The 25,836-nt window shown below is 39.5% G+C and overlaps 1 protein-coding gene across 1 annotated transcript; it reads right to left on the reverse strand.

Annotated features, from left to right (window-relative positions):
- Positions 1–256: 256 nt before the first annotated feature.
- On the reverse strand, positions 257–23,670 carry WDR44 (WD repeat domain 44). Its single transcript, XM_085060521.1, has 20 exons — positions 23,518–23,670; positions 17,049–17,082; positions 14,510–14,584; positions 13,390–14,020; positions 12,658–12,788; positions 12,469–12,561; positions 11,452–11,588; positions 10,393–10,476; positions 9,972–10,078; positions 8,850–9,001; positions 7,317–7,455; positions 7,157–7,221; positions 5,780–5,893; positions 4,861–4,983; positions 3,780–3,971; positions 3,521–3,622; positions 3,149–3,264; positions 2,565–2,692; positions 1,790–1,921; positions 257–1,331 (listed from the first exon to the last, which is right to left on the reverse strand). Exons 1-20 carry the CDS (start codon positions 23,589–23,591, stop codon positions 1,237–1,239), a joined length of 2,724 nt encoding a protein of 907 aa, XP_084916647.1. The 5' UTR covers positions 23,592–23,670; the 3' UTR covers positions 257–1,236.
- Between the last annotated feature and the right edge of the window lie 2,166 nt (positions 23,671–25,836).

The following is a 25,836-nucleotide window of genomic DNA, read 5'->3' on the forward strand; positions in this document are numbered from 1 at the left end:
GGGAAGGAAAAATTTCTCTACACACTTTTGAAGTGTCCTCCTCATGCTAAGCTATCACATAACTAGCCTTAATTCTGCTTAATATCCAGTTGCAGTACTGCATTCCCCATTATTTCAGAAAGAAAGTTGTGACAAAATCAGGAAAAATAGAACTCAGAAGGTAACAAGTGCATGCAGGATCAATGATGTCAGAAACAGATCAAAACTACTTAGAAAAAAAGCACATTAATGAATCAAAATGGAAAAGAAGCAACAATTTCCAAGTGTGTGACCAAGTTTAATGATACATTTGTTCTCTGAAACACTTGACCATCAATAACATTTCATGGGTTATGATGCCCAGAATGTTACTTCATAGGTGTTTTATATGAATATTTACAAAGACTTTCAAAGTTCAGTGGCACTAAACAAACAAGAAGAACTTAAAACTTTAAGCTACAATGCTTAAAAAATGTAAACAGTTTATTTTACATAGTTGTAAAATATAGGAACTTTCTAATGCAGCTTAATTTTACCTGGAAGGTGAATATATCCTGGTGCCCATGAACAAGGAATGAGAGAATTCTTTACACAAGTATTGTGCTCCAGTGTGCAAAAAATTATATATAAAGAAAGGAATCTAAAGTCCACAACAATTAGAAGACAACAAAAAAATTTTCACGTCCCAAAGTTGAGAAATTTATAAAAACATTTACACATGGTTGCTGACCCATCAAAAACTTGCATAACTTAAAACTCTGAATATTAGCTACTACAAATTCAAGATCTTTCTCAAATGGAATTTTGTGCAAAGATCAGACGAGATTATTCACCATTTTTCCAGCCTTCCCTTCCCATCCCCATTCCTGACATCTAGTGGTCACAAGCACCACTAAAATGCTTTTGATATAGATTCCAATTAGAGCGTGTAACCAAAAGGCACACACATGTATGATCATGTTTTTGTGCAGAAACCTGTGCAGGTTCACAATGACTTTGCAAAACACCTGTCTGTAGAAAGCTTAGAGTCTAATGTTTGGCAGGATTATTCTTACACATTCCTTTCTATCCTACAAGCCCACGTGTTAATAGGCACGCTGCTTTCCAAGAATCCAATATTTGAGTAGCCTTAAAATAAAGATTTAAAAATAAATCAGCCTGTAACATTATTATATTAGATACTTTGCTTTTGCCTGCATTATTTATGGAATTTTAATCCCACAGTACCATAGCTTTATGCTGTCAGTTGCAAAACAACTAAGATACATATTTCTTTTTGTTAATGAAGACTTTAATTGCTCCAGTAAAGTCAGCCGATAAAAGCACTTCTGTGTGATCTGTCTTCAGAGCTCCTTAACAAGAAAGAGAATAAATTGTTAGTTCATTAAAAAAAAAAAAAAAAAAATCAAGCTCTCATTAAAATGTATGAAATCACTGTGATACCCTTCTTCCTCTATCATATTGCTCATTTCTAGCCAATACTTCAAGAAACCTCTGCATTTCTAGGAAAGAAACCTTTTCATTAATGGTTGGTGCTGCTCTACCTCCTAACAGCTCCAATGTGAAAAGAATAATCCTAAAGTACTCAGGATGGCAACTGTAACCCCTCATCCCACATCCTCAGCTCTTAAGAATGCAACAGCTGCCAAAAATGTTCAAGGTGGAATGCTAAATTGGAATGTCACTGCATTCCATGCCACTGCAAGGACTTTTCTCCTCAAGAAACCCCCCACCCAGACTGAAAGAATTCATAATATTTTCCTGCTCATATCATGCATGGTATCAAGCAGAGCTCATCTTAAACACCTACCAGAGGGAATGGTGTCTGATGTCTCACAATCTTCTCCCTTACTTTCAGCTTCTTGCTTTTCAGAAGTCTCCAGTGACACCATCAAACCAGGATTTGGAGCAAAGATCGCAGAGGTGACCACTGCATTGTGCGCTTCAGAAAGACAATCCAATTTTGATTACCTTGTTTCAAGAATTTGTTAGTTTTACAAGAATAGCAGGCATAAGTTCTAGTAAATATCCAAGAATCTCAGTGCTAGTGGCACCAGGTAAACTCAAAATTCAAGGAAAAATTGTCATTGTTCTATAATCTTAGGGATTTCAGAAGATGCTCTAAGTGCCCAAAACTAACAGCAAAGAGGTCCAAAACATATTTGATATAAACATGGCCCTACATTTCCCAAAAACTGTGTGTATGTGGGGGAGATAAAAGAGCTGCCTTTTCTCCCCTCTCCTTTTTTGTTTTTAGCCTGTTACAAAAAAGAAGCTTACATTTGTTTTCCAAGTCACTTTTCCATAAAGGATTATGGGTTGATAATTATTTTTATTTCTACTATTAGCCAGCAAAACATTACATTAATTCAGAATCTCTTACTGAAGCTGGACAAACTCTATGCTACTCTGTCTCTTGCCACCCCAAAGAGAGTCTCCTGTGACCAAGGATTCCTGACAGGCCACCAATTACCATGCATCCTGCTAAGAATTTGTTCAAATGAAATGCATAGCAAATAAAAAAATATTTCAATTTTCAAATCATATAATCTTTGATAAAACAAAGATCAAACGCTGGTTTTTACCTTTAATGCCTTCCCAGAAGTCATTACGGTCTCTTCTTACAGATGTAAACTTGCTCAGGTCATGGTATGTACTCCAAATGTAGACATATTTATCTTCTGAACCACTTACAATGTAGGTAAAGTCATGGCTAAAGATTCAAAGGAGAAAAACGTTACTTTTCCCAGCTGTGCAAGCATGCATTACAGTAGCTCTGCATTTACCTACTGCTTGAATGGCACATCTCTAAACTCTGAGCTACAGCCCAGTACACAGAAATGATTTAATCTGGGAAATTGATCTGAAACAGGGGGGCTGAGCAAGATGATCTCCCAAGGTCTTTTCCAGCCTCAGTTCTAGCACAGTTCCTGCACTCACAGCAATAGTAAAGAACACACATCATACTGTCCACAGCATACAATAGCATGCACTCATTCACAGGAGCTCCCAGCTCACCAGTCTTGATCAGAGCCTTTCACTACTTCTGCATTCCGAGCCAAGTGGTATTTCAGAGGCTCAGTTTTATACTAATACAGATTATTTAAACAAAACCCTCTGTACTTCAACCACAGCATTTCCCGAATCCATTGTTATAATACTGTCTTACCTAAAGCTGGCTTTGATTTGGCTGCTGCTGTTGACGTAACCTTTGTACTTCATAGATAGAGACAGATCTCTTAGGTCATATAACCTGATTCTGGAATCATTTGATGTCACTAGGATCTAGAAAAGAAATGAATAAATTTAGGAGTGGAAACATCCATCTGTAACCATTTTTTCACCTGCACATTAATCAGAGCATAATGTCATTAAAATAATATACATTCTATTTTAGCACTATTTAGTATTGTATTAGCCTAAATCAGCAAAGAGTAGGGCTCATTTTAGTAATGTTAAAATATTTGGCACAAAATTACTAAGCATTAGATATAAATATCAGAATTCAGTTCTGGGCCAAAGCTGCACAGAAAGACTGTACCTTATTTTCTCCTGGCAAGGGTTCAATGCCAGTAATTTTTCTTCCAACTCTATTTCGACCTCTGGTAGAACGCACGTGTATTTGTGTGTGGTACTTCAAGTGCTGAAAAGATATTAAAATATGTCCTGATTAGAAACAATTATGTAAAAATGTTAGTTTGCTTCAAGCTCTAACAGGTTTGTTTCTTGATATTTAAATAACCGTGACTTCTAAATCTGTTTATTTAACATAAAGAAATCCACAGCCTCAAAGTTTTTACCTCTGTGTCATAAAAGATGCATCTTCCATCATAGGTGCCTATGACCGCGTATTTGCCATTCTGACAGAAGTTGGCAGCTGTAATCAATTTTGTCTGTCCATCTACCTCATTCCATAATGCAACTTTTTTGTCAGGAATGTTCCAGAGTCGGAGTTTTCCATCCAGTGAACCACTTAAGAAGTACCTGTCATCCTGAGAACACACACAAGGTTAAATCTCCGCTTGTGCTATGTCTGTGACTTCCTTAAAACTTTCCCACCCATTTCCAAACAACTTCTCTCCAGAATTTCCCAATAAGAGCCCTCAGATGAGCTGATTATAATGTTTAAGAAAGTTGTGGCAAATGGAGTACAAATTCTTACAGGTTTTTGACAAGATTACACACATGCAGTTATACCTCAGGTTAGAAAACTGCTCACTGTTAGCACAAGTACTTTTTACCCTCTCAACACTCACCTTGCCAAGAGCTGAAAGCTCCTTTCACAGTTTCCCATACATCTACTCATTCTGTATGTTCAGGGAACGCTGACAAACACTTTTCCTCCACTTGAGTTTTATTAATATTAGGAACCTTGATTACAGTACTTTTTAAAAATTATAAAAAGTAAGTTCAAAGGAATTTCTGGACACCTCTGATCCACCTCCCCTGCTTGTAGCAAGGACAGTCCCCAAAGTTTGGTAAGGCTGTAGTGGGTTATATCCTGTCAAGTTTTAAACATTCCCAAGGATTCAGTGGTCTCTGGACAATCTTCTCAAATTCATTATGATTTTTTTTCCACTAATATTTAACCACAATATCCTCACTGGAAATTCTAATTTTTCACAAAGTTACTCTGCACTATACCAGCTGTGATGGATAATTCACTTTCCACTTCACATGTACACATGGTTAAACCCATGGACAGTCTCAGTGAAGTTCAGTGAAGATAAACACAAAGTTCTGGAATATTATCCAATAGGTGTATTTTTAAAGTACACAAACTCTATTATTCAACCATATTAAAAAGAATTTAAAAAAGGAAGTGGAACGTTATAATTTTAAATTCTACCTCTTTAGAAATACGAGGGCAGTTACACTTACCCTTGGATGGAAAGCTATAGCAGTGACAAAGTCTATATGCTGGAAACAGCAAAGACATTCTCTTCTTGATATGTGCCATAATCTGACAGTTTTATCCATAGAAGAAGAAAGCAAGAAGTAATTCTGTGAAACAAGAGAATTCCACAGTTATTAACAGACACAAAAGTAACTGAAAATACAGAAGCAATTTTATTGGTAGAGCCCTACTAACTTCTATGGTGCCATAAAATTCAACATTTTGTCTTTCCACATAAAAAGGTTTATCCAAATTACCATTATTGATGGGTGCTTTCCTTAAGAGCTGTACACTGACCCTCGGTCACAGAAAATTTTCTGGAATAATCTCAGTGAAAATGAATACTTGGAATGTAGTTAAAGTATTCAGAGAAGAAATGGCACGACAGACTTCAAAGATGCCTGAGATGCTTCAACCAGACTGTGCTCCTAAAAGTACAACTGCATTCCCACACGGAGAATTAACTGAATAAATCTGATGTGAAACAAGGTAACTCTCTAATTTTAAAACAGATGTATATATTCTGCAACTTTAGAATGTGTACACTTTGCACAAGAAGTGAAGCATACTGCAGACAAGAAAAGCGGTAACACCATAAAACAGAAACCACACAGCTCAATAGAAAATCCTCCCACTCTAAACAATTTACTTTCACTATTGAATACACAACTGTAATTGTTACTGGCTTGATTTTTTTTTAAGACAACTTTTAATTACATAAGCCCAAGATGGTTGCCCATCTTATTCCGACTATTTCAGCTGGAATAAGCGCTGCCTTTACAAAACTTCTCTTAACTTCAAAGATCATTTCATAGTGTTTGAATATATGGTACCAGTGGCAACTAACAACAGAAAATAAGGAAAACATAGAAGAACTGTGTAACTTGTACTAAGGTGCCTTACTTTAGACCAGGAAAGATCAAGAAGATCTGCTGTATGGCCTTTGTATTTGCAAAACGGTCGTTGACGAAATGGGGCATTTTTATCATCTGGGTCTTCATCAACTCCACTGCAAATCTATCACAGAAATACATAGAAACATTACCAAATATTAGCTGGAAAAATTAACAATGAGGCGCTTACTGCTTAAAAAAAGTACAAGGACAATAACAATTTGAGTAACAACTCGTTACTATTTTAAAACAAACAATATTGCACTAATAAACAACAGAAGTAAATGTCAAGTACAATGGGCTGTGAAACACCATCCTGAAATTGAAAAATTAGGAAGTCCTAAATTTGCCATTCTTTCAGCTTTTCTTCAGTGGGATCAGTTTGACATCAATTTAAGAAAACGCCTAAAGATAAGCTTTTGGAACAAAGTATATCAACCTTGAAAACTTCATTCCACTTCTGAATATAAACTGTGAGTTCAGGTTTCCAAGTTTCTAGTGCATATCATGAATGACAACTTCCTAGTAAGAGACCATTTCAGAATAGTATGAAATAATAATTAAAAAAATAAAAACAACCTAGAAGTCCTATATAAAACCTACCCAGAAAAATGAACAAAACCAAAAAAAAAAAAAAAAACCCCAACCACTCAAAACAATGTTCCTGGTGTGTGTGGCTTAACAAGGCCACTCATTTACATGAGTTAAAGAAAGATTGCTGGCCTACCTGCTTCCCTTTCTGCCAAAACAATGTACAGTAAATAATGCTATTGCCAAGATCTTCACTTAAACCTTGATTTTGTCATCTGTTTCTGACACTACTGGAAGCCAAAAATAGAAAAAAACCCCACCTTAAATACATTAATTTTAACGGCAAGGTTTACTACAAGATCTAGAAACTCTACAAGTAAGAGTGTCTGAATACTTTTTGTCAGTCATGTTCCATTTTTTTCTACAGGGATGTGAAAAGTTTAAATACATCAGGTATCATTATGCTTCTGTTCACTTTGGCCTTCCTTGGAAAAAACATCATCAAGTCAGACGTTAACCACAAGTAATTGTCAAAGATAAAACACTAATTCACAGGAAATTCAATGATGTAGGTTTTTCCCCTTAGCAATTCACTCAGCAATCTCCTCTGGCAGGAGGCCACAGCACAGCAGATTTTGCAATGCTTTAAGTTCAGTGATAGACTTCCTTGCTTGCACCCCATACACGAGTTTAACATACTCAGTTGAAGACATGTATTGATGTGACAGTTTGTGTCTCAAAGACACAAGTCAAGAACTCCTTAATGTTTGTTTGGACAAAGCAACCATGAAGGTCTGGCATTACAGACCAGTGCAGCTCCCCCAGCTCCTCACCTCCCAATACCCTGTGTACTTACCCCTGCATCAGTATCAGACTTGGAAGAATTCAGGCTCTCTTGAGAGGGGGAAGGAGAGACACGGCCTGGAACACAGACAGAAACACCATGATCAACATCAAGGTCCCAAATACCCAGAACTTCTACTGTTTCAGAATGCTAGCCATGCATAGAGGGATACCTTCTGTGTTGTACTTCATGCGCATGTTATTGAAATAGTCAAAGGCATTCTTCAAAACCCATATTCTTACTACATTGTCCTGCCCTGCAGATGCCAGTAACCGACCACAGTGAGAAAATTTCATTGTCCAAACAGCACCCTGTCAAAATAAAGAGATGATTGTTTAAGTCACAAAAAGTGCTTTTCTGCATACCAAAAGCCTTTCTACAATGTCAACTGACAAGATTTTAGACATACACAAGATACCACAAGTAAAATAAACTGTAGATCAAAACATTGATAAGTAATTGTTAAGACTGGTGGACTGTTCAACACATGCGCAAAAACAGTTTGAAAGAAAAAGCCCACAGGGCAGATGACTGTAGGAGAGGAGTTACAGGATATCAGCCCTGCCACAGAATTCCACATAAGACTGGCACAGTTGTCTGAGGGACTCAGAACCTCCTGTTTGTTTTGTAGAACCAACAAGTACTTAAATCTGCACTTGACGTTCACACGCTTTTTCTTAAAGTGGAAACTGTCCTTGGTCACATTAATTCTGGCAATCAAAGTGAGTACTACATATAGGTTATATTCATAATTGGCATGAGGGTTTTACAAAGCCTCTGAAGATAACAATTCTTTCTCCATTGCAAAGTCCAAAGAGTTACTAGTCAATAAAACATAACCACACAAGCAGTATCCCATTCCTCCTGCTGTTGCATAAACAGCTGCTAGGCATTTGGCTCCACCAAGCTCCACCAATTTTGGGAATTTCCTAGGTTTAAGAAGTCAAATACTGGCTTGATGGAAGCTAACATAGATTACCAGCAGGAGTGGGAAGTTCAGTTAGGAATGACAAGCTTGAAGTCTCTGGTCACTGAGTGCTGTAGGTCATTACCCTCAATCCAGCACTTAGAGATGGGGAATTGCTTCAACTGTCAGACAGTTGCTGTCAGCAGAAGTTTGAAAAATCAGGAATACTAGAATGCACACTTCCAACAGTGAAGAATAGTTAGCTTTTCTGCCTCATTCTCCATAGGGATCTCTGCAAATATCCTGTCCTGGTTTCCCCCCCCTCCTTATCATTCAGATCCACATACTCCATTAGCCTCTCCCTACTTTTGCCTCCAGAACCTATCAAGTATTTCCGTTCATCTCTCTAATACACTAATTTATTTACTGCTGAGTAGGTAAAGCTTGCTGCTCTGTGCTCACTTTTGGTAGTGGGAAATGGCCTATTCCAGCCTAAATTTGTAACTGCAGGAACCAAAAAAACCCCAAATTCTGCTTGATGCCATAACTCTTCAAGGGAGAGCTCTGGAGAGTCCCTGATGCCTGGGAATCTACATGCTTTTTCCCCCCTGAAGATCTGGCCAAAACAGCCAAATTTTCATTTCTTGCCAGACTATTATTTTCCAGAATGAAGTTGTTTTACAAAAAGAATAAACCTCACAGTAATTTCTGGAGGTCACCAAGTAGAAAATGAAAATGAAAATTTGAATCTCAGACTGCACAGATTCAGCAAAACCACAGATGGAATTTGAGACCTACCATATGTTCTCCACTGAGATCCTGAACAACTTTAATTTGCTCAAAATCATAAGGTCCCTTGAAGCCATGTGCTGCTTTGAACTTAACTGGTCTTGTATAGGGCATCCCTTCATCATCACTGGAAGAGGGATCATCTTGATCTGTGTGAAAGACTAAGAGGAACACAAATTCAGTAGTACATATTGCAGCACGCATTTAATCTGTTAGTAAGCTTTTTGGTAGCAGATTAGTCTTGAATTTCTATAGGCAATTATAAGATCTTAAAGCAAAGTAAGAGTAGTGTTGCATCAAGGTTTAAAAATACATCTGCAGTAATTTTAGGCTGCAGTGAATCCAAACATTGTGAACAACTGAAAATAAGAACTGCTATCAATTTTTGTTCTGCCCTTTTCTTGGCACCTGTCTTGCATTCAGCAGATCCTACACTAAATGATTTCTGTCAGTTTAATGTGCACTGAAAATTAGTCTATTGGTTTCTTCTCTCTGAGTACATTGCAATGGCCTGGTGATTTGCCCATGAAGCATAAGAATTGCAAAAGAGCTGTGGCCAACAGCCAGTGGCAACACAAGATGCTGAAGTGCAGCAGTTCCATGGCACTTATCTCAGGCTGTGGTTACACCAGCTTGCTGCAGCACTAGAAGTCTGTCTGAAAGATACACCAATGAAACAAGAAGGGGAGAATTCAGTTGTCGTTGGGAAATCTAACAGGAGCTCAATCTATATGAGGATTCTAATTGTGGCACTGCTTGTCAGAAAACAATCTGATTTACTAAAGTAATAAAGATAACCCCCACTTCTACCTTTACTGGAATAACTTTCAAAAAATGTTTTACATTTTGATATCCAGAGCCCTTTCCAACAGCACAACGAAAACTCAGAGTATTCAACAGGTTTAGCTGAAAAGATCTCTCAACTATTATTTTACCAGAATTTATCCTTGTAACCTGGCCATCTCAAAATGCCTACTAAGCTACAACTCTGTAAAATTGTATCACCAACTGTAGACGTGTGGTAGAATGCAGCAGTGTATGTTCCTCTGCCAGCTTTGACTCCTAATAGCACAAGGATAAACAGACTATCCTATCAAAAAAAAAAAAAAAAAAGGAATGAGTGTCACTTACCTTCGTCTCGAACACTCTTAACTTTATTTACAGCACGTTCACCGTATTCTTCCGCAAGGTGCTTTGCTTTCTTTACAGATTTGCCAAGGAACTTTTTCAGTTGAGTCCTTAAAAGCAAGGGTACTTTTTCAACTCACCATAATGGAAAATTGTCATTTTTTGCTATTATGGATCAATAATTTTGATCTGAAATGCAATCTTTTTTCATTACAGCTTCCTAAAATAAGCAGTAAATTAACAGCAGTCATGCAATCTTCAGTTCAGCCACAGAGCAACAAGCTTATGTAAAATCAGTTATCACTTGTAAAGTGATTACTCAAAAAGTAACTTGTTCAGTAGTCATAAGGGAAGCTTCAGCTTAGAAAAATAAAATCTGCTTTTTCTTTCTAGGGAAATGAAAAAACATAAAACAGCATCTTACGTTTTCTGTTTTAATCTCCCTCCATCGGTGTCAGTTTGCTGTGTCTGCATTTTGTCTTCATCATCAGACTGTGCTGCATCATTGCTAGGAAATGCAAAAGTGACTCTTTAATAGGAAATCATAATGAATCATTAGTAAAGTAGGCTCTGCAGGAATCTTCAGGATCCACCTTTATTCCTCTATGTAACGCATTGGAAAACCATGAACATTGTGTTAATTACATAATAAACAGATCTTTCAATTATTAGGCATCTTGATACTAAAGCTGCATACATTCTGCAGGTGCCAAAGATGTATTGCTCCCTTCCACAAATTTCAAACTTAAGCTTACTGTGACATTTTGAAAGTTAAGAATAGACAAAATCCATTACATTACAGGGAACTGGTAACATGCCACTTTGTTCTCATATCTGGATTTCCACAGATCAAATAAATTAATAGTGCTTAATTCTGAAATAGAAGTTTGTTCACAGAAGAGTTCTGGAGGATTAAGCTTTTCAATAATATGATAATGCAAAAAACCTAAAAATTGTCTAATGTATAAATTCATATAGGCCTTTGAAAAAAAATCTGGACTGACATGATTTTCTGATCATTAAGTGCCTGTCTTTTTCTATCAAAGATTAGAGGGGTCTGAAGCTCTATCAAGAACAGGTAAACCTCAAAATAGTAATGACAACAGATCTTCAGAGGAACAAAGCCTCCTGTGAAACACTGAAAAAGCTACAGGAGGGTAGTGGTACAAACAACATCTAGTACTTGAATGTAAACTGTGTTTAATTCAGTGTAGAAATTACAACATTTAGTACATCAAAGGCTAACTGCAGATCAGTGGATTTTCAGATGTACTTGCTTGTCAAGTTGCAGCAATATCAGCAACTTTTAGTTAACTTAAGAAAAATCAATAAGGAGCCTGGTTCATTGAGAACTGGGAATTAGCTCAGATTAGTCAGACAGATGGATTGGGGCTCTTTTTACTTGCATAAGAGCAGTCTCTCTGTATGCAAAAACTACGAGAGCAACAGCATTTTATAAGCTGAAAGCTCTCATGATTCATACCTGACGTATTCTTTAGTTCTCCTCATGATATGCAAAGTCAGGGGATTAATGCCTGTTGGCAACTTTTCTTCTGCCAAACTCAGAGGTATTTCTTCACCTGTATCAAGGTTTTTTATCATTACACTTGCTAGAATTTCCTAGGGAAAAAAATAAGATGTGAAATGAAGAGAACTTGATTAGACTTCAAAACCTAGAGCAAAACAAATTATCTGAATTTACCAATTATTTAATGGGAAATTCTGTAGCTCACTGTATATTCATTTTACAAAGACTAAGTTTAAATTAGCACATTAGTGCAAACATTATCAAACCCTACACATAGATGAGCAATTGCATATCAGAAGCTTAAACTTCATAAATCAGAAATGCAGCACAGAGACATCAACCAGTGCCTAACACCTTTCATGCTAATATCAAGCATATTATGTAATTAAAAGACATTGCAGTCTTCCCCTTTCAGATACTCCAACTGCCAAAGGCAAACTTAACATACAAAAGAGAAAAGGAATTTAGAGCTAACTAGCACCATGCAAAGGAAAAGGCTTCTTTGGGAGCATCTTATAACACTTACATAGGTTCAGCAACAGTTAAAAAAAGCTGACAGACACAAATGAAAACTTACAAAAGCCAAATATCATCAGAATTGGCAGAATTATTAACTGAAGAAACTATTTTTTAGTACAAGGAAGATCATTTTCCTATTGCTGATTCCATCTTTTAGACACATGACAAAATGCCAGGTTTGCTGGTGTTTCCTCCCATGCAAATCCTTTGAGGTGTTTGCATAGCTACCAACACAAAACTTGATAGCATTTCAGGTCTATTTCAGCTCACACTTTCAAAGGCTAATGCTACATATGACTCAGAGGCCAAAAAGTGCTTAGGTGGTTTACATTCCTGGTGACAGCATGGAGTGATTCAGAGAACAAGGAGTCACCTGTGACTATACCAATTCATTCAACAGACAGGGAAAGCAATCACAAGAGTGCACCACGTACAGACCACAGCCATTGATACCTCATCTGTGAGCTCTCTTCCAGAATTAGACCTCGGTCTTTGTGGTCCAAGTACTTCATTTGTTGTTTGGCCATCAGCTGCTTTTCCATTTTCCTGAAATTTTGCAGACATAGAATACATTATCTTTACTGTAGCAATAAAGCAATGGAAAATGTTACAGTTATCAAGCTTATAATCATTTCCCTATACCTGTGCAGTGACGATTTTATCTCCACTAGTTGCACTGGCCAAATCCAAAGAAGGCTGAGAATCTTTGGGCACACTCTCTGTCACTGAACTTGAAGTTAAAAGACCACCAGCTGTGAAGCTGTCTCGAGAAACTGAAAAGAAATTTATTAGAAAGAAAAGCGTAACACTTGCCATAGACAGGCAGCAAATCCTAACATCAGAGTTACAGTCCTGAACACCCTTTCTGACCAGTTTGGTATTTTTCAAAGATCAACTGTCACCAAACCTAACTTCCAATTATGTATTTCATATACAGTTGGAGGTTCAGGCATGATTTCACACTTAGGTCTCTTAAGCTTTATTAACTTTTTTTTAAGAGTCACTTCCCTAGTAACCCAGGACTACTCATTTTCATAAGACCTCAGTCCCCACCTTGACTTGAATTTCTATGCAAATACAGATTGCACACACTTTATTTGAAGAAACTGTTTTTCATTTTGGGTATTGATGAGTCAACTTCTCCTTGCTACAGTAGCAGCTATTTTAGTAGAAAGTGTTAGTTTACAAGAAAGTCTACAAATTAGGAACACTTCTAAAGCAGAAGGGTATTACTTCATTGTAAGAAGCTAAGATTGTTGAAGGATTTTTTACCCACCAACTAAACTAAAATCACAAGACTGAATGATCCTTCACTCAAAACACAAAAATAGAAACCCTGTAGATAACTAAACCCATCTAAAATAGAATACTCGCCTTCTAAACCAGGTTTTTGCACTTCAAAATCCAGTTCACTCTTCTTCTTCCGGGGAGGTGGAGCTGGCCGTGCAGGGGGGGGTGGTCTCGGGGGAGGAACGTTAGTGGGAGGCGGGGGCCGGGCTGGGACAGGCTTCTTTGTGCTTGCAACTATGTCAGGCTCCACAGTCAGCTGCCTCGGTGGCTTTGCTGGGGGCATTTCTTCTGTTGTAGAAAGGTCTTTGGTAGATAAATCTGAACCCACTTTTTCTAAAGTATTTGCTTCTTTCTTGTCTGTTATGTCCTCGTTTTTTGATGTTACCCCTTGTGCTTCAGTTTCGTCTGTTTTATGGTCAGTTGTATTTGTAACTTTTGATAGTTCATGAGATTCCTGTTGCTCAGAACTAAGCAAAAGCTTCCCAGACTCCAGTTCAGTGTCCTTACACACACTCTGATCCTCTGGTTCTCTAGTGTCTTCTGGTAATGGTATTTTAGCAGCTAACACTTCTGGGATATCACTAATGATACCTGCTCCAGAAATCCAAGCATTTGCATCTGAAGTTGGAACAGTCAATTCATTTCCTCTAGAAGCTAAAGAATCATCCTCTAGTTGTTGTGCCTTCTGGCTTTCTTCTATAATACTGTCAATAATCTAGAGAAACAAAACAAAACCATTCTACCACTCACCAGCAGACACTTCCTGGGTAGACAAACCAGTCAGCCTGCACAACACCCACAAGAACTCTTCCACTGAAGAGTTGATTTATATACAAAATGCATTTTGTTTAAAAAGGAGACCAGAACCTTGGTGCAGAAATAGGCACATCCAAAAGATAAAGTAACTAATTTCCAGTCTTCTTTAATACACTTGGAGAGAAAGTTAGGAAACAAAAGCTGTTCACACTGAAGAGTTCTCATGCACTGCTAAATATGATCCTGTAAATTACACAAATAAGTCAACACTGGTGAATCCCAAATATGTTTTTAAAATGCTTGGTTTGATTTTTACTCTTTAGATGGACATTCTTACTAACAGTAATGACAAATTCTAACCTATAGTAGTTTCAGTATGAATACTGATCATTAAATTATTTAATACTTTTAGTGTGATGCTAGAAGCTCAAAGCAGTATTTAACTAACCTCTTTTGAATCATCTTGTTTCATTTCTTGTACGAATGTTTCATTTCCAGCTTTGTGTAGTTTATTGTCCATGTCCTACAGAAGAAAAAGTCATAAGATGATGGTAGTAACTTCTTCACTAAAGATGATCTAACAAAAATATAGCTCCAAAAAATTAAATAGCATGAAGGACAAGAAATCTGCCACATTCTCACACATTACTGCTGTCAGATCTTTAAACAGTAATGCTCAGTCCACATGAGAAATATTTCACACTGTCATGCACAGAAAGGCTGCTCACTATGCAACAAAAGAGGCAGTTATATTTAAGAGGCTGCAACCTCAACTAAAATCAAACTGAAGGCAGCATGAAGTTTAGAGAAACAAACACATGTAATAATCTGCAGCAAGGAAATCCCATATCAAACTATTTTCTTTCTTCTTTATCAGCTTTTGGGAAAGGATGCAAGAACTGTATAATAGCCACATGTAGTAGAAACTATTTAGAAATTTCCAAATTAAGGCAGGCAGCTCTATCAAGTGGTCATAAATATGCTTCTGAGGTTCTAACACAGAATCTTACATTCTACAATTATTCCTAGTGCACATCATCTATTTCAGCATTCAGTCATCTTCATGCAGATCCTACTGAAATCCAAATAAGCTAAACTAAAAATATTCTAGTTGTGAGTAAACATTTTAATCAATTCCTGAAAAATTTTAGGTTCAGAACCACAAGTAGTTTATAACATAGGATACTGCTTTAACCTCAGGTGATATGGACTCGTAAGAACTTCATTGTATGTCTTCTCTTCTACATGAATTATTAGAATCCCTAAACAGTTTGGGCTAGAAAAAAAAAAAAAAAAACCCTTTAAGGACCATCTAGCCCAATGAGAGGCCACAACATCACATTGTCTATAAACATATGTATCAGCAATATCTAAAGTGGAATCTGATGGAGTCCTTGACATTAGAAGGGACCTGCAGAGATCCAGTAGCCCTCAAAGCTACCAGAAGCCAACCAGAAGAGGGTATTTTCAACCATTTGCCCCTGTTTTTTTTATTTAGAATGACTGTCTAGTAAAGATATCCAAGAAATTTCTCCCTAGACTTTTTCTAGACTCTCAGACAATCAAACAGAATTTCTAGAGCATCCTAATATTATGTTTGAAACATGCACCCCCCCCCTCCCCAAACTTTTACTGACATCCATCTTGGACAGTTCTGACTTAAAGAAATGGCATATTGTGCAGAGACAGCTGCAATTACAGAAAAAATTCTTCCTCCCTCTCCACTCCCTTCCCCTCCTACTACCAAGTGTTTCTAATCTAAATGCAAGCTCTACTTTGCTTTATCATTAATATCTATCTTCAAACGTATGATGACTTAAATACTTAAGTGTAATCAGTGCCTACAGAAGCCCATTACATTAATTTCTAATTCTGTTGACATTAAACTCACACACCTATTAAACTTTGGACTTAGGAAATACTTCTTACCCATTCCAAGACAAACTATACCATTAGTCACACATTCACTGAACTGATATGAAACCAAGCAGAGAAGCTACTACTTTTTCCACCTTCAGAAACTTAGCTTTGAACAAGTGATTTAGGAAGACACCTTAAAAACAAAGAACAACATAGAGAACTTCATAGCTAATAATTTATGAAGACATTAAAGCTAGTTTTGAAGTTCATTGATTGCACAGAGTTTAGTGAGAATGATTAAACAGTATTTATTGAAAGGCTTACACATGTAATACTTAATTATTAAAGGGACATTAAACAGAACACAAAATGAGGGGTAAGGCTCTGTTCCCTAAGAGATATAGCAAGATATGGTATCACTGTTAAAATACTATTGATTCAGAGCAGAGTGCTGCTGACAGCTCAGAAACACTAGTTTCACTACGATTTCCCAACACTTTGCAGACAAAACTACAAGCCTTCCTTAAGCCAAAGTATTGTACAGCACCACCTTTGGCCCTTCTGAGCTCAGGAAATGAGTGTTATTTGCACAAGGTTCCAGCTCCTCACCTATTCACTGTGTGCTGAATTCAGCCGCGCTCTCACCATGCACAGAATACCAATTACCTGCGTGGGAAGTGGCAACGCTGTCTCATTAAGCTAAATATAGTGTTTTATCTTCACATAACCTAGAGGGGAGGCTTCTGAAGTACAAACACTAAGATTTTTCTTAGTTTGGAGACAGAAGAGAGCACAATCAACTATTTCATATAAATCCCAGGTGCTGCAGAGGCTTGCTTACTACTCACAAACTAATTGAAAGAGGGCAGTTTAGTAATCATGTACAGCTTAATTAAATTGCACATACACAATTCAGAATAAAATGAGCTTCAAGACACTGTAACATACCCTAAATAAAAGTAAAGCTGGAGTTTCAAGACAAGCACAATTGTTACCTACAGCAAGGAAAGTCTGTAATTTCCTTCGTGTGCAGATGTCGGGGCTACTGTACCACATCTACGTTAGGTGGAAATAGTTAACCCTGTGTTCATCAACAAGCACTTGACTGATTTTAAGACAAAACTCACCTTTACTACGTGGGTTCCAACTTTTGTTGGTGACCTGTTAGAAAGAGAAGAGAGACTTAGGCAGAGTTCAAAGACAGTAAGCTTTGTTTTAAACAGTCTATAACACAGCCTTCCTTTGCAGGAAATGCATACTTGATGATTTAGATGAGCAACAACGTGAATGTTTTTCGTACCACTTCTATACAAATAAAGTTCTCAACTGTATACAACACACAGATCCACAGCATCTACGAACTCTGAGAGCTTGTCAGCAGAATCTTTTAGAAATCACCTGTCACCTTTCTCTCATAAACAGCTGTTATTCCAAGTACAAAATTAAAAACATTTTGCATTACAGAGAATTTAAAATTAGCATGTGTACACCAAGCACTGGGCGGACACCAAAGAAACAAAATTTCTCAGAAAGCAGAAGCACAAATACTCCAGTACCCTGCACATGAAGTGCCTGGATCCTGATCCATACAGTTGGCACTATCACAGCCACTCTGCCCTTCAGGCTATAGCAAATCTAAGGTCTTGTTTCTAATCAGGACATTTGGTATAAATAGAGACAAAATACATTGTAACAGGAAGGAACTAGCGTGCACTACTTTCCAAAATACACACTGTGAAACTGACTTTGCATTAGCAACCACTCACACGCAACCTCTCATTTCACTAATTACATGAAAGAACAACCTATCTTAGGGGAATGCTATCAAATAATTACTTCTTGTCAAGTCAAGTCAATTAGTGGATGGTCAGCTCTTATTATATCCTGAACTTACATCTTCCACAGGACTTTCAGAACTCTAAAGGATATGTAAATATTGAGTCACTGCTTACTCTGACTACAGAATCTTATGATACATGAAGGAAAGGTTGGGCCAGATGATTTTTCCAGGTTCCTTCCAGCCTGGGCTGTTCTATGATTTTATCAGTTTGTAAGTCACAAGTAGAGACAAAGTTACAGATTAATTCCCTAAAAGCTTACTACCATATGAACACCCGGATTGCACACATATCCCAGCTGACTACCAAGATCAGTGACACTGCAACGCTGAGTATCACCTTGCACCAAGCAATACAGACAAGTATCGAGATCTCAGACTCATTTGCCCCTCCTGCCTCCAAAATAATTTTAAGGAACAATACTTCCTGAAAAAACCCACAACTATTTCCATCTAGTTTTTAAGAATTTCAGCTCTTCTCTTTACCATCTGGAAACATTTAATCACAAAAAGCAAAGATGCCATTTATACAGCAGAGCTAAGTAAACAAGAAAGTACAGCGGATTGGTACATAAACACTGTATCTTTGTAACTAATTTAATATGTTACACTGAGATGTTTCTGAGATGTTTCAAATATTGACACTTAAGGTGCACAAGATCTGTGACACTGTTTCGAGGCATAATCCTCCTAGAAGGGTCTAAACCCTGACGTACAAAAAAAGAGCAAAATTAATATTTTGACCAGAAAAACTGGAACATTTTTTGTCTCTTCAGAAAGAGAGACATTGCTGGGAAAGACCACAACCAATGGTGGGATTTCTGGTGACTGAAACCTTTTCAGTTCCACTATCAACTCTTGGATTTCCTTAGGAGCGGCAGAAATGTGTCGCAGTTCAGTAAATCCATGAGATGACTTTAACAATGAAATATATTTGTAATTACAACATTAATGTCTAGGCTTCAGTCAGAGCTATTTTACAAGACACTGCTTAGACTTTACAACCTAAAGAAGACAAATCCCTCAACTGCAAGTAGATATTTCGATTTTCTACTGTGACACTTCCCACTAATTAGCCACTCACTTCTGGTATGGGCAACTCACTGGTTACACAAAATGGGAGGTTCAAAAGACAATGCTACCATTTCAGCCTTCTTTAGCTAATTAGTTTTGCAGAAAATCTACACTTAAACAAAAACAGATGTTATTTTCCACTCTCAGGCTAGTCAACTACCTTGGGAAAAAGCTGCTCGAGCGATAAGGGTTACGGAACTAGCAGGTGTAGGACATAACATCGTGCTGACAGCTTGACGAAACACACACATGCAATTAAGGAGAAGCTTTACCATGGAATTTACAGGCTTTTAAGACACTGCAAAGCTTCCACAACTGTTTGGCAAAACCACCACTTTCAGATCAGTTTATAACACAGCCAGGTAAGTTCAGTGGCTTGCCTGAGGTGATTTGAGCTGCAGATCTGTCAGCACCATTCCTCCCTTTGTTGTGAACAGTTACTGCATTTGCTACTACATTTACACAAAGTCAGTCAGTTTGGTAACTGAAGTATTTTGTAGTTCACCATGACTCTGGAATAGTCTTGTCTTCCCAACCACCTGAACTTACCAGCCTTCTCCACTCTCCAGTTTTACTGTAAGCCCATTAGTTTTATGGATGCAGTGTATGAAATCCTTGCATTTTAAAAAAAAAGTATATATGGTGGCAAAAATGTCTGAAAATATTTACATTAAGATCAACCCAAAGATCATATATTGATTTGGCTTTGAGAGGTCTGTACTTTACAGGGTTATCAGGCAGCACAGGAAAACTCACATATGTCACAGAAAACATAAGGCAAAAACTAATCTGGTATGAATGCTTACTAAATAGTGGGATTTATAAACTGAAAGCAACAGATCTTCTAGACTGCATTTCATTCTAAACGAACTTCTAAATTATCTTACATGAACTTCTAAATTATCTTACATGATAGCACTTTTGCACCAGTTTAACAAAGGAAGGCTTCAAAGTTATCTACAAAGATTAAACACAATTCAAAGCAATATTCCATTTCACCTGCACAAACAGATGTCTGATTAGTCAGAAAGTCAAACAAACCCACAAAGAATTTTCATTTTTTTAATTATTTATCCCACTGTGCAATTCATCCTCACAGTGCCCAGACTACAGGAAGCTCTCATTCTCACTATCAGGTAGCTCCAGCCTAGCACCTGTTTGAAGTGGGCTTCACACTTTCAACATGTTGTTGTTAAGTTTTGTGACAGAAAACAAAACATTCAGCCCTTCAAACAAAAAACAATGTGAATAGTGGCCTTGGGCAAATCCCAAACCGACAATGTCTGCCTTCCCGGGAGGATGTACATTGTTATACAACAGGTGTGCTAGCAGGCAGATGGAAAGAGGTTTGCAGTGCACACATAGCAGCTGTACCCTGTACAGAACATACAGGTTCAACAACCAGCCCAGGAACTGCTTTCACCACTGCCCTGCACACAATGTTCCCTCTAACCCGTGGCTGCCCTGGAAGCTGTAATTACTCCTGCTGCAGCTCTCCGTGGCAGTCACACCTTCAAACCCACAGAGATTCACTGCTGCAATGCACTGTCTGGGCTGCCCTGGGGAAGCTCCTGTGCAGGAGCTTCAGCAAACTCTGAGTGCAGAAACACTTTTGCAGCGCTGAACATGCAGGACGCTTCACACTCCATCTGTTTGCTGCCAAGATCAGCTTTGCATGTTGGCTAAAATACACACACAAAAGTTGTACTAAGCATCTCCCACATGCCAACAGGGCACAATTTAACCTTACCTAGCTTCCTACACAGAGGAAAACTAGATTCTTCAGGAAAAGTATCGAGGCAACTTCTAAAAGACAGGACTATCGAAGCTACAATTCAAGAATTTAAACAAAAGCACCAGAGGACATTTCTCATCACCTACACCCTCTCCTGTGTCTGGTTTCTCTTAACAACTTTAAGGACACAAGTACACCAGGAACAAACTTGCCCCCCACTGTTAGGCATATGAAGTCCAAACTATTAGGTTTGGCAGTTCTTGATTTCAGAGTGAGTGGATCACTTTTCCTATAAATAAAATATAGAGTGTCTGTCATGTGCCTACACCTAACCAAGTATGCCTTACTTCATACTTTCCTTCTCTCAAAACTGACATCCTCCTGCATGGGACTGTTCAGGCCTGTATATTTCAGCATCTTTTTCTAAATTTTTCCATGGTTATAGTGCTTTTAAAGCACAGTGACAGAGGTTAAATTGGCACATCTTGTGTCACACTACCCTTTCCCTCTTTACTCTGGACTTAGTTATCCAACAGATGGACACTCTCTACACATACTGCATTTTACTTGTAATTCTGCTTTTGACAGGATCTAGAGCAGAAGGAAAGCACACTGGCCAAGCCAGAGGGGATACAGTAGTCTCAAAACATCTCCAAACACACTTCACCTTAGAGAAGTCATCACCCCAGGAGTGCTACCTCCTGCCACTTTAATCTGAAAGAAACACTTTGCATCAAGTTCTGTAATTTCTGCTAATTAGTTCTTAAAAAGCACCAGTTACAGATGTACTTGAGGATGAGGATATGGTGCTTTCCTTGAGAGGGGCTCAAGCATCAATAATTTAATGACTTCATAGTGTGAATTGGGAGCTCACATCCAACTTGAAAACTCCACTCTTACAGACCAGACAATTAATAAAACAAATAAACAGCAAAGAAGCCACCAACTTGACATGAACACTTGGCACCACTTTCAGAGTTTCTCTATCAGCAGTTATTAAACTTCCTTACATAGAATGAAGTCCAGAGAGGGAAGAAGCTACAAACCCCAAATTTTTAATGAAGGCAAATATATCTACACTGCTTTGCTAAAAACTGGTCACAGCATGTGCGACCAAAAAGGATTCCCAGCTGGTTTTGCTGATCATCAGAACACTGAATGCACAAGGAAATATCTGAAACTGCAGAGGGCAACATGCAATTGTTTTCAGTTGCCTTTCCTGCCACAAGGTTTTGATTATTTTTTGTGGTCCCAACTCAATGTCATTACACATGCAAAAAAATACTCTACCAGCCTGCTTCCTAGAAATGTCCAATGCAAATGTGAAATTAGCTCTTATGAAATCTCAAAGCTTATGTTGAGAAAATACTGTGAGATTCAATAACAGACTGAATTACAGACCAGCAGCTGTTTTGCACACTAAGCTCACAGATGTCACCCCCTTACTTGACTCAGGCTCACAGAACTGTATTGGCTCGAGTCAACTGATGCACAATTATAGGTTATGGAAGAGCACTAGAGAAATTAAAAGCATTTTTCACTTTAATTTCTAGTGAGTGACTTCATATTATGAAGTTCTGCTTAGATACAGGTGGTGGAAACCTGCAAAGCCAGGACATGTGGCATTACTTGTATCAGGCAGAAGGTGGATGTGCAGCTGGGCAGATTTAATAGCTCACTTCTACCAAAAGGTCTGCTTCCCCCTTCCTGCCTGTGGCCTCTAGTCACACATATCCCTCACCTTCACCCTCTCCTGTCCCAACCCCAACAGGTTCCAGCTGCTTTAACTTATTGAACAGTTTTTGCTGTTTCCAGTTTTCAGCTGTTTTCAATGTACTTTGAGGTAAAGCAACTCAGAGGAGTTTGATGATCACTGTCTCCAGAAGAAAGTAAGCAGTTGGAAAAAACCTCATTTCAGTATGAGTGAGCACTGTTAATTTGGCTTATCATATCTTACAGAACTATATGCCAAGATGTGCTTTTCACCAGGCTACAGCTAAGTGCAGAAAAACTTTGATACAAGATGTGTAGGTGACGAGAAAAGATCCAGTCTTTCCTTTGTTGTAGGCATACAGCGACCACTGACTCACAGATTAAACAAACTCCTTAGCCCATTATTAAAGCTTCAAATGCATGGATCCCACAATCCATATCTCACTGCCCTATAAACAAGCCATGTGAAACCTCATCCTACCAAATAAAATAATGCAGAGGCTTGGTCCAGGCTACACGAAAAACAGAACTGATACAAGCCATAACCTGTCCAGCACACAACCAGAAAGGGAGATTTCCAACAAGAGGGAGCACATTTGGCTGACACCACCAACACGGTGTCAGGGTTAGCTCGGAGGCAGCAGCACTGCGATCTATTCATCAAACGCCGGTAAAGCTTCACTACACAGAGCCATACACCGCCTAAATGCAAGGACCATCAAAGCGACACAGGATCATGATTTGTCAGGGTTGGAAGCAACCTCTGGAGATAATCTAGTCCGACCCCCACGAAAAACAGTGGAAGTATTAAAGACACTACTAAAAAAAAAAAAGAGAGCACAGAGCACACCAGAAGTTGTTCTACTCAGCAACAGCTGCCTGTTGCTGACGAAGCTCGCTCGCTTCTCCTTCCCCAGAAAATCTGTTACTTTTATCGTATTTCAGGGATTGCTCCTGTCGGTCCCGATTCGATCTCCGCACTGCCAGCACTACAGCCGCTGCCCGCCTCAGGCAGGCAGGTATGATCTCATCCTCGCTGCCGTCCGCAGCAGCCCTGAGCGCCCAGCGAGCCCCGCCGGCTGCCCGCAGCCTCCGCGCTCCGAGCGCACCCCGCGCCGGCAGCAGGGGCCGCGCCGACCCCGCTTCCCCCACACCCCCGGGAGCTGCCCAGGGACCGCGGGGCCGCGCCGAGGAAAGGAGGGAGCGAGAGAGGAAGGGCAGAGCGGGGCGGACTCACGGCGCGGGGGAGCCCGCGGGGTGCACGTCCTCGGGCGCATCGTAGAACTCCTCGGTGTCGCTGTCGGACGCCATGGCCGGGCCGGGCCGCCACCTCCGGGCACCGCGGGCCGGGCGGTGCCGCGCGGGTATCGCGAGAGCGGCCCGGCCCCGCCCCGCCCGCGCGGGCTCCGGAGGGGCGGGGCGGGAGGGGCTCCCCCGCGCTGCAGCGCCCCCTGGCGGCCGCGGGGAGCCGGGTGAGGGGGACAGGGAGCTGCTCGGTCCCTCAGGGAGCCACGGGCCGCGGAATAAATCACCGCATCGCGGAATAAATCACCGCATCGCGGAATAAATCACCGCATCGCGGAATCACACGGGCTGGAAAATACCTCCGCGATCATCGAGTCCAACCTATGGCCCAACACCACCCTGTCAACCCGACCATGGCACCGAGTGCCACGTCCAACGCCTTAAACACTTAAACATCTCCAGGGACAGTGACTCCACCACCTCCCTGGGCAGCCTGTTCCGATGCCTAATCACCCTTTCGATGAAGGAATTCTTCCTAACGTCCAACCTAAACCTCCCCTGGCACAGCTTAAGACTTTGTTCCCTTGTCCTCTTGCTGGTTTCCTGGGAGGAGAGCTCAACCCTCACCTGGGTCTTTTCCAACCAAAGGATTCTGTGATAGAATCAGGCGATAGAGACAAAATGACAAGAACTTCTTAAACTATTTTTTCTCATTAACTTTTGTAATGAAAGTTTGAAACCAGCAGCAGGAATTAAATCATCTGGTTCCTTATTTGTTTTTCCTCATATTTTCCGTCCATGAATTTTCATCTGATCTTCTGGTCAGTTTTGATCTCCCATCTAATTATGAGTGATCAACAGTAACTCCCAGAGGAAAGAGGCTTCCCATTGAAAGCTGCATTGCTTTTAATATTTGCTCAGCAGTGTGTGCCTGTTCCTGTGCCAAAACAATCCTTCATCAATACATGTGACGGTGGCAGGCTGAGCTTAAGTTTAAGCTTCCCTCCACATTCTCTGCACTGACCTCCTGTCCCACTTGCACTTTGGCTCCCTTAGCTCGGTTACAGCTCTTTTTCTGACTTCTAACAAGCAGAGTTTCCAGAGCACTGACACAAACTGGAGTTCTCTGTCTATTCTCTTATTTTTGTAAAATGACTAAAGGCTTAATGTATTTGAGACACATACTGTTGTCAAATGGTCAACACAGAGGTGGTTGTGCACATGCAGGCGTGTACATGCACCCCTGTCCTTGCACATGCAGGTGACATGAGGCCACATACTGCTTTTCCCTTAAAAAATCATGATGCTTCTCAGCCAAACCAGCAGAAGTACTGGGATTACATGAAGGAGACACACTGGAAATGCATGAGCAATTCTTCTGATTCTTCTTTAAAATAAGGAAGAATGAGCCTAGCATACACCTTAAGCTCTCAATGTTGAAGAATTTGGGTAAATATTTAGTACAGAAAGATGCTGACTTGTTATTCATGGCTCACTGTTCCTGCTCTAACTGACAGCCAAACATGATGATTGCATTAGAGTAAGTAGAATGGTCTCTAAATTATTAAAGTGAGTAATGATGTAACCTTAGCTGGGAAGGCAGATGGCTCTGGAAACTGGAGAAAAATGCTATTGAAAAGCATCTTGAATTGTTTATCAGTTTGTCACTCATGGCAGCTGCATGACTTCATGTTTTATTAGGCTGAGGAAATTACATAGTTCAGAATTCAAGAACATTCAAATAAAAGCCCAATTTTGGTATTTAGTCAGGTCTTATACAATGATTAAATTCAGCTTAACTGCAGTGGTCATGATCTTTCCACTCCAAACCCACTTCTTTTTTGCATCAGAGTGGCTTTTCAGAGGCTGACAGAGCCCCTAGATCGGGAGGATTATAACCACAGCTCCACAGTTACGCAGCCCAACCTGATTTGTCTGTGGAGACAAACAGTAGTGGCTACTAAGGTGTTATCTAAGCATCAGGAAGCCCACTGGCTGAGACAGAGCCAGAACAAGGAGTTATTACTGGCAGGGTTATGCTGTCTGTTGCCTCTACAGGGTGTTGCTGGGGCTGTGCAGCGTTTTCAGGCTGACTGACTGCTGTTATCTCTGCTGCTTGTAAAGATCAGCAAGAGGACAATCGGGTGTAACAGGGACAAAGTTTCCTGAGATAGAAGATAAAGGTCATAATTAGTGTTTACAAGTGACCTGTTTTCTCCCCAGAACTGGCACAGCTCTTTCCCAGGCTGCAGGCAGGCATGAGTGCCAGGATGGCAGTAAGGGCTCATCTCACCTTGCTATGGAAGGGGCA

This window comes from Lichenostomus cassidix, chromosome 4A (assembly GCF_008360975.1).
Source record: "Lichenostomus cassidix isolate B80296 chromosome 4A, HeHo_3.0, whole genome shotgun sequence".
NCBI lineage: Eukaryota > Metazoa > Chordata > Aves > Passeriformes > Meliphagidae > Lichenostomus > Lichenostomus cassidix.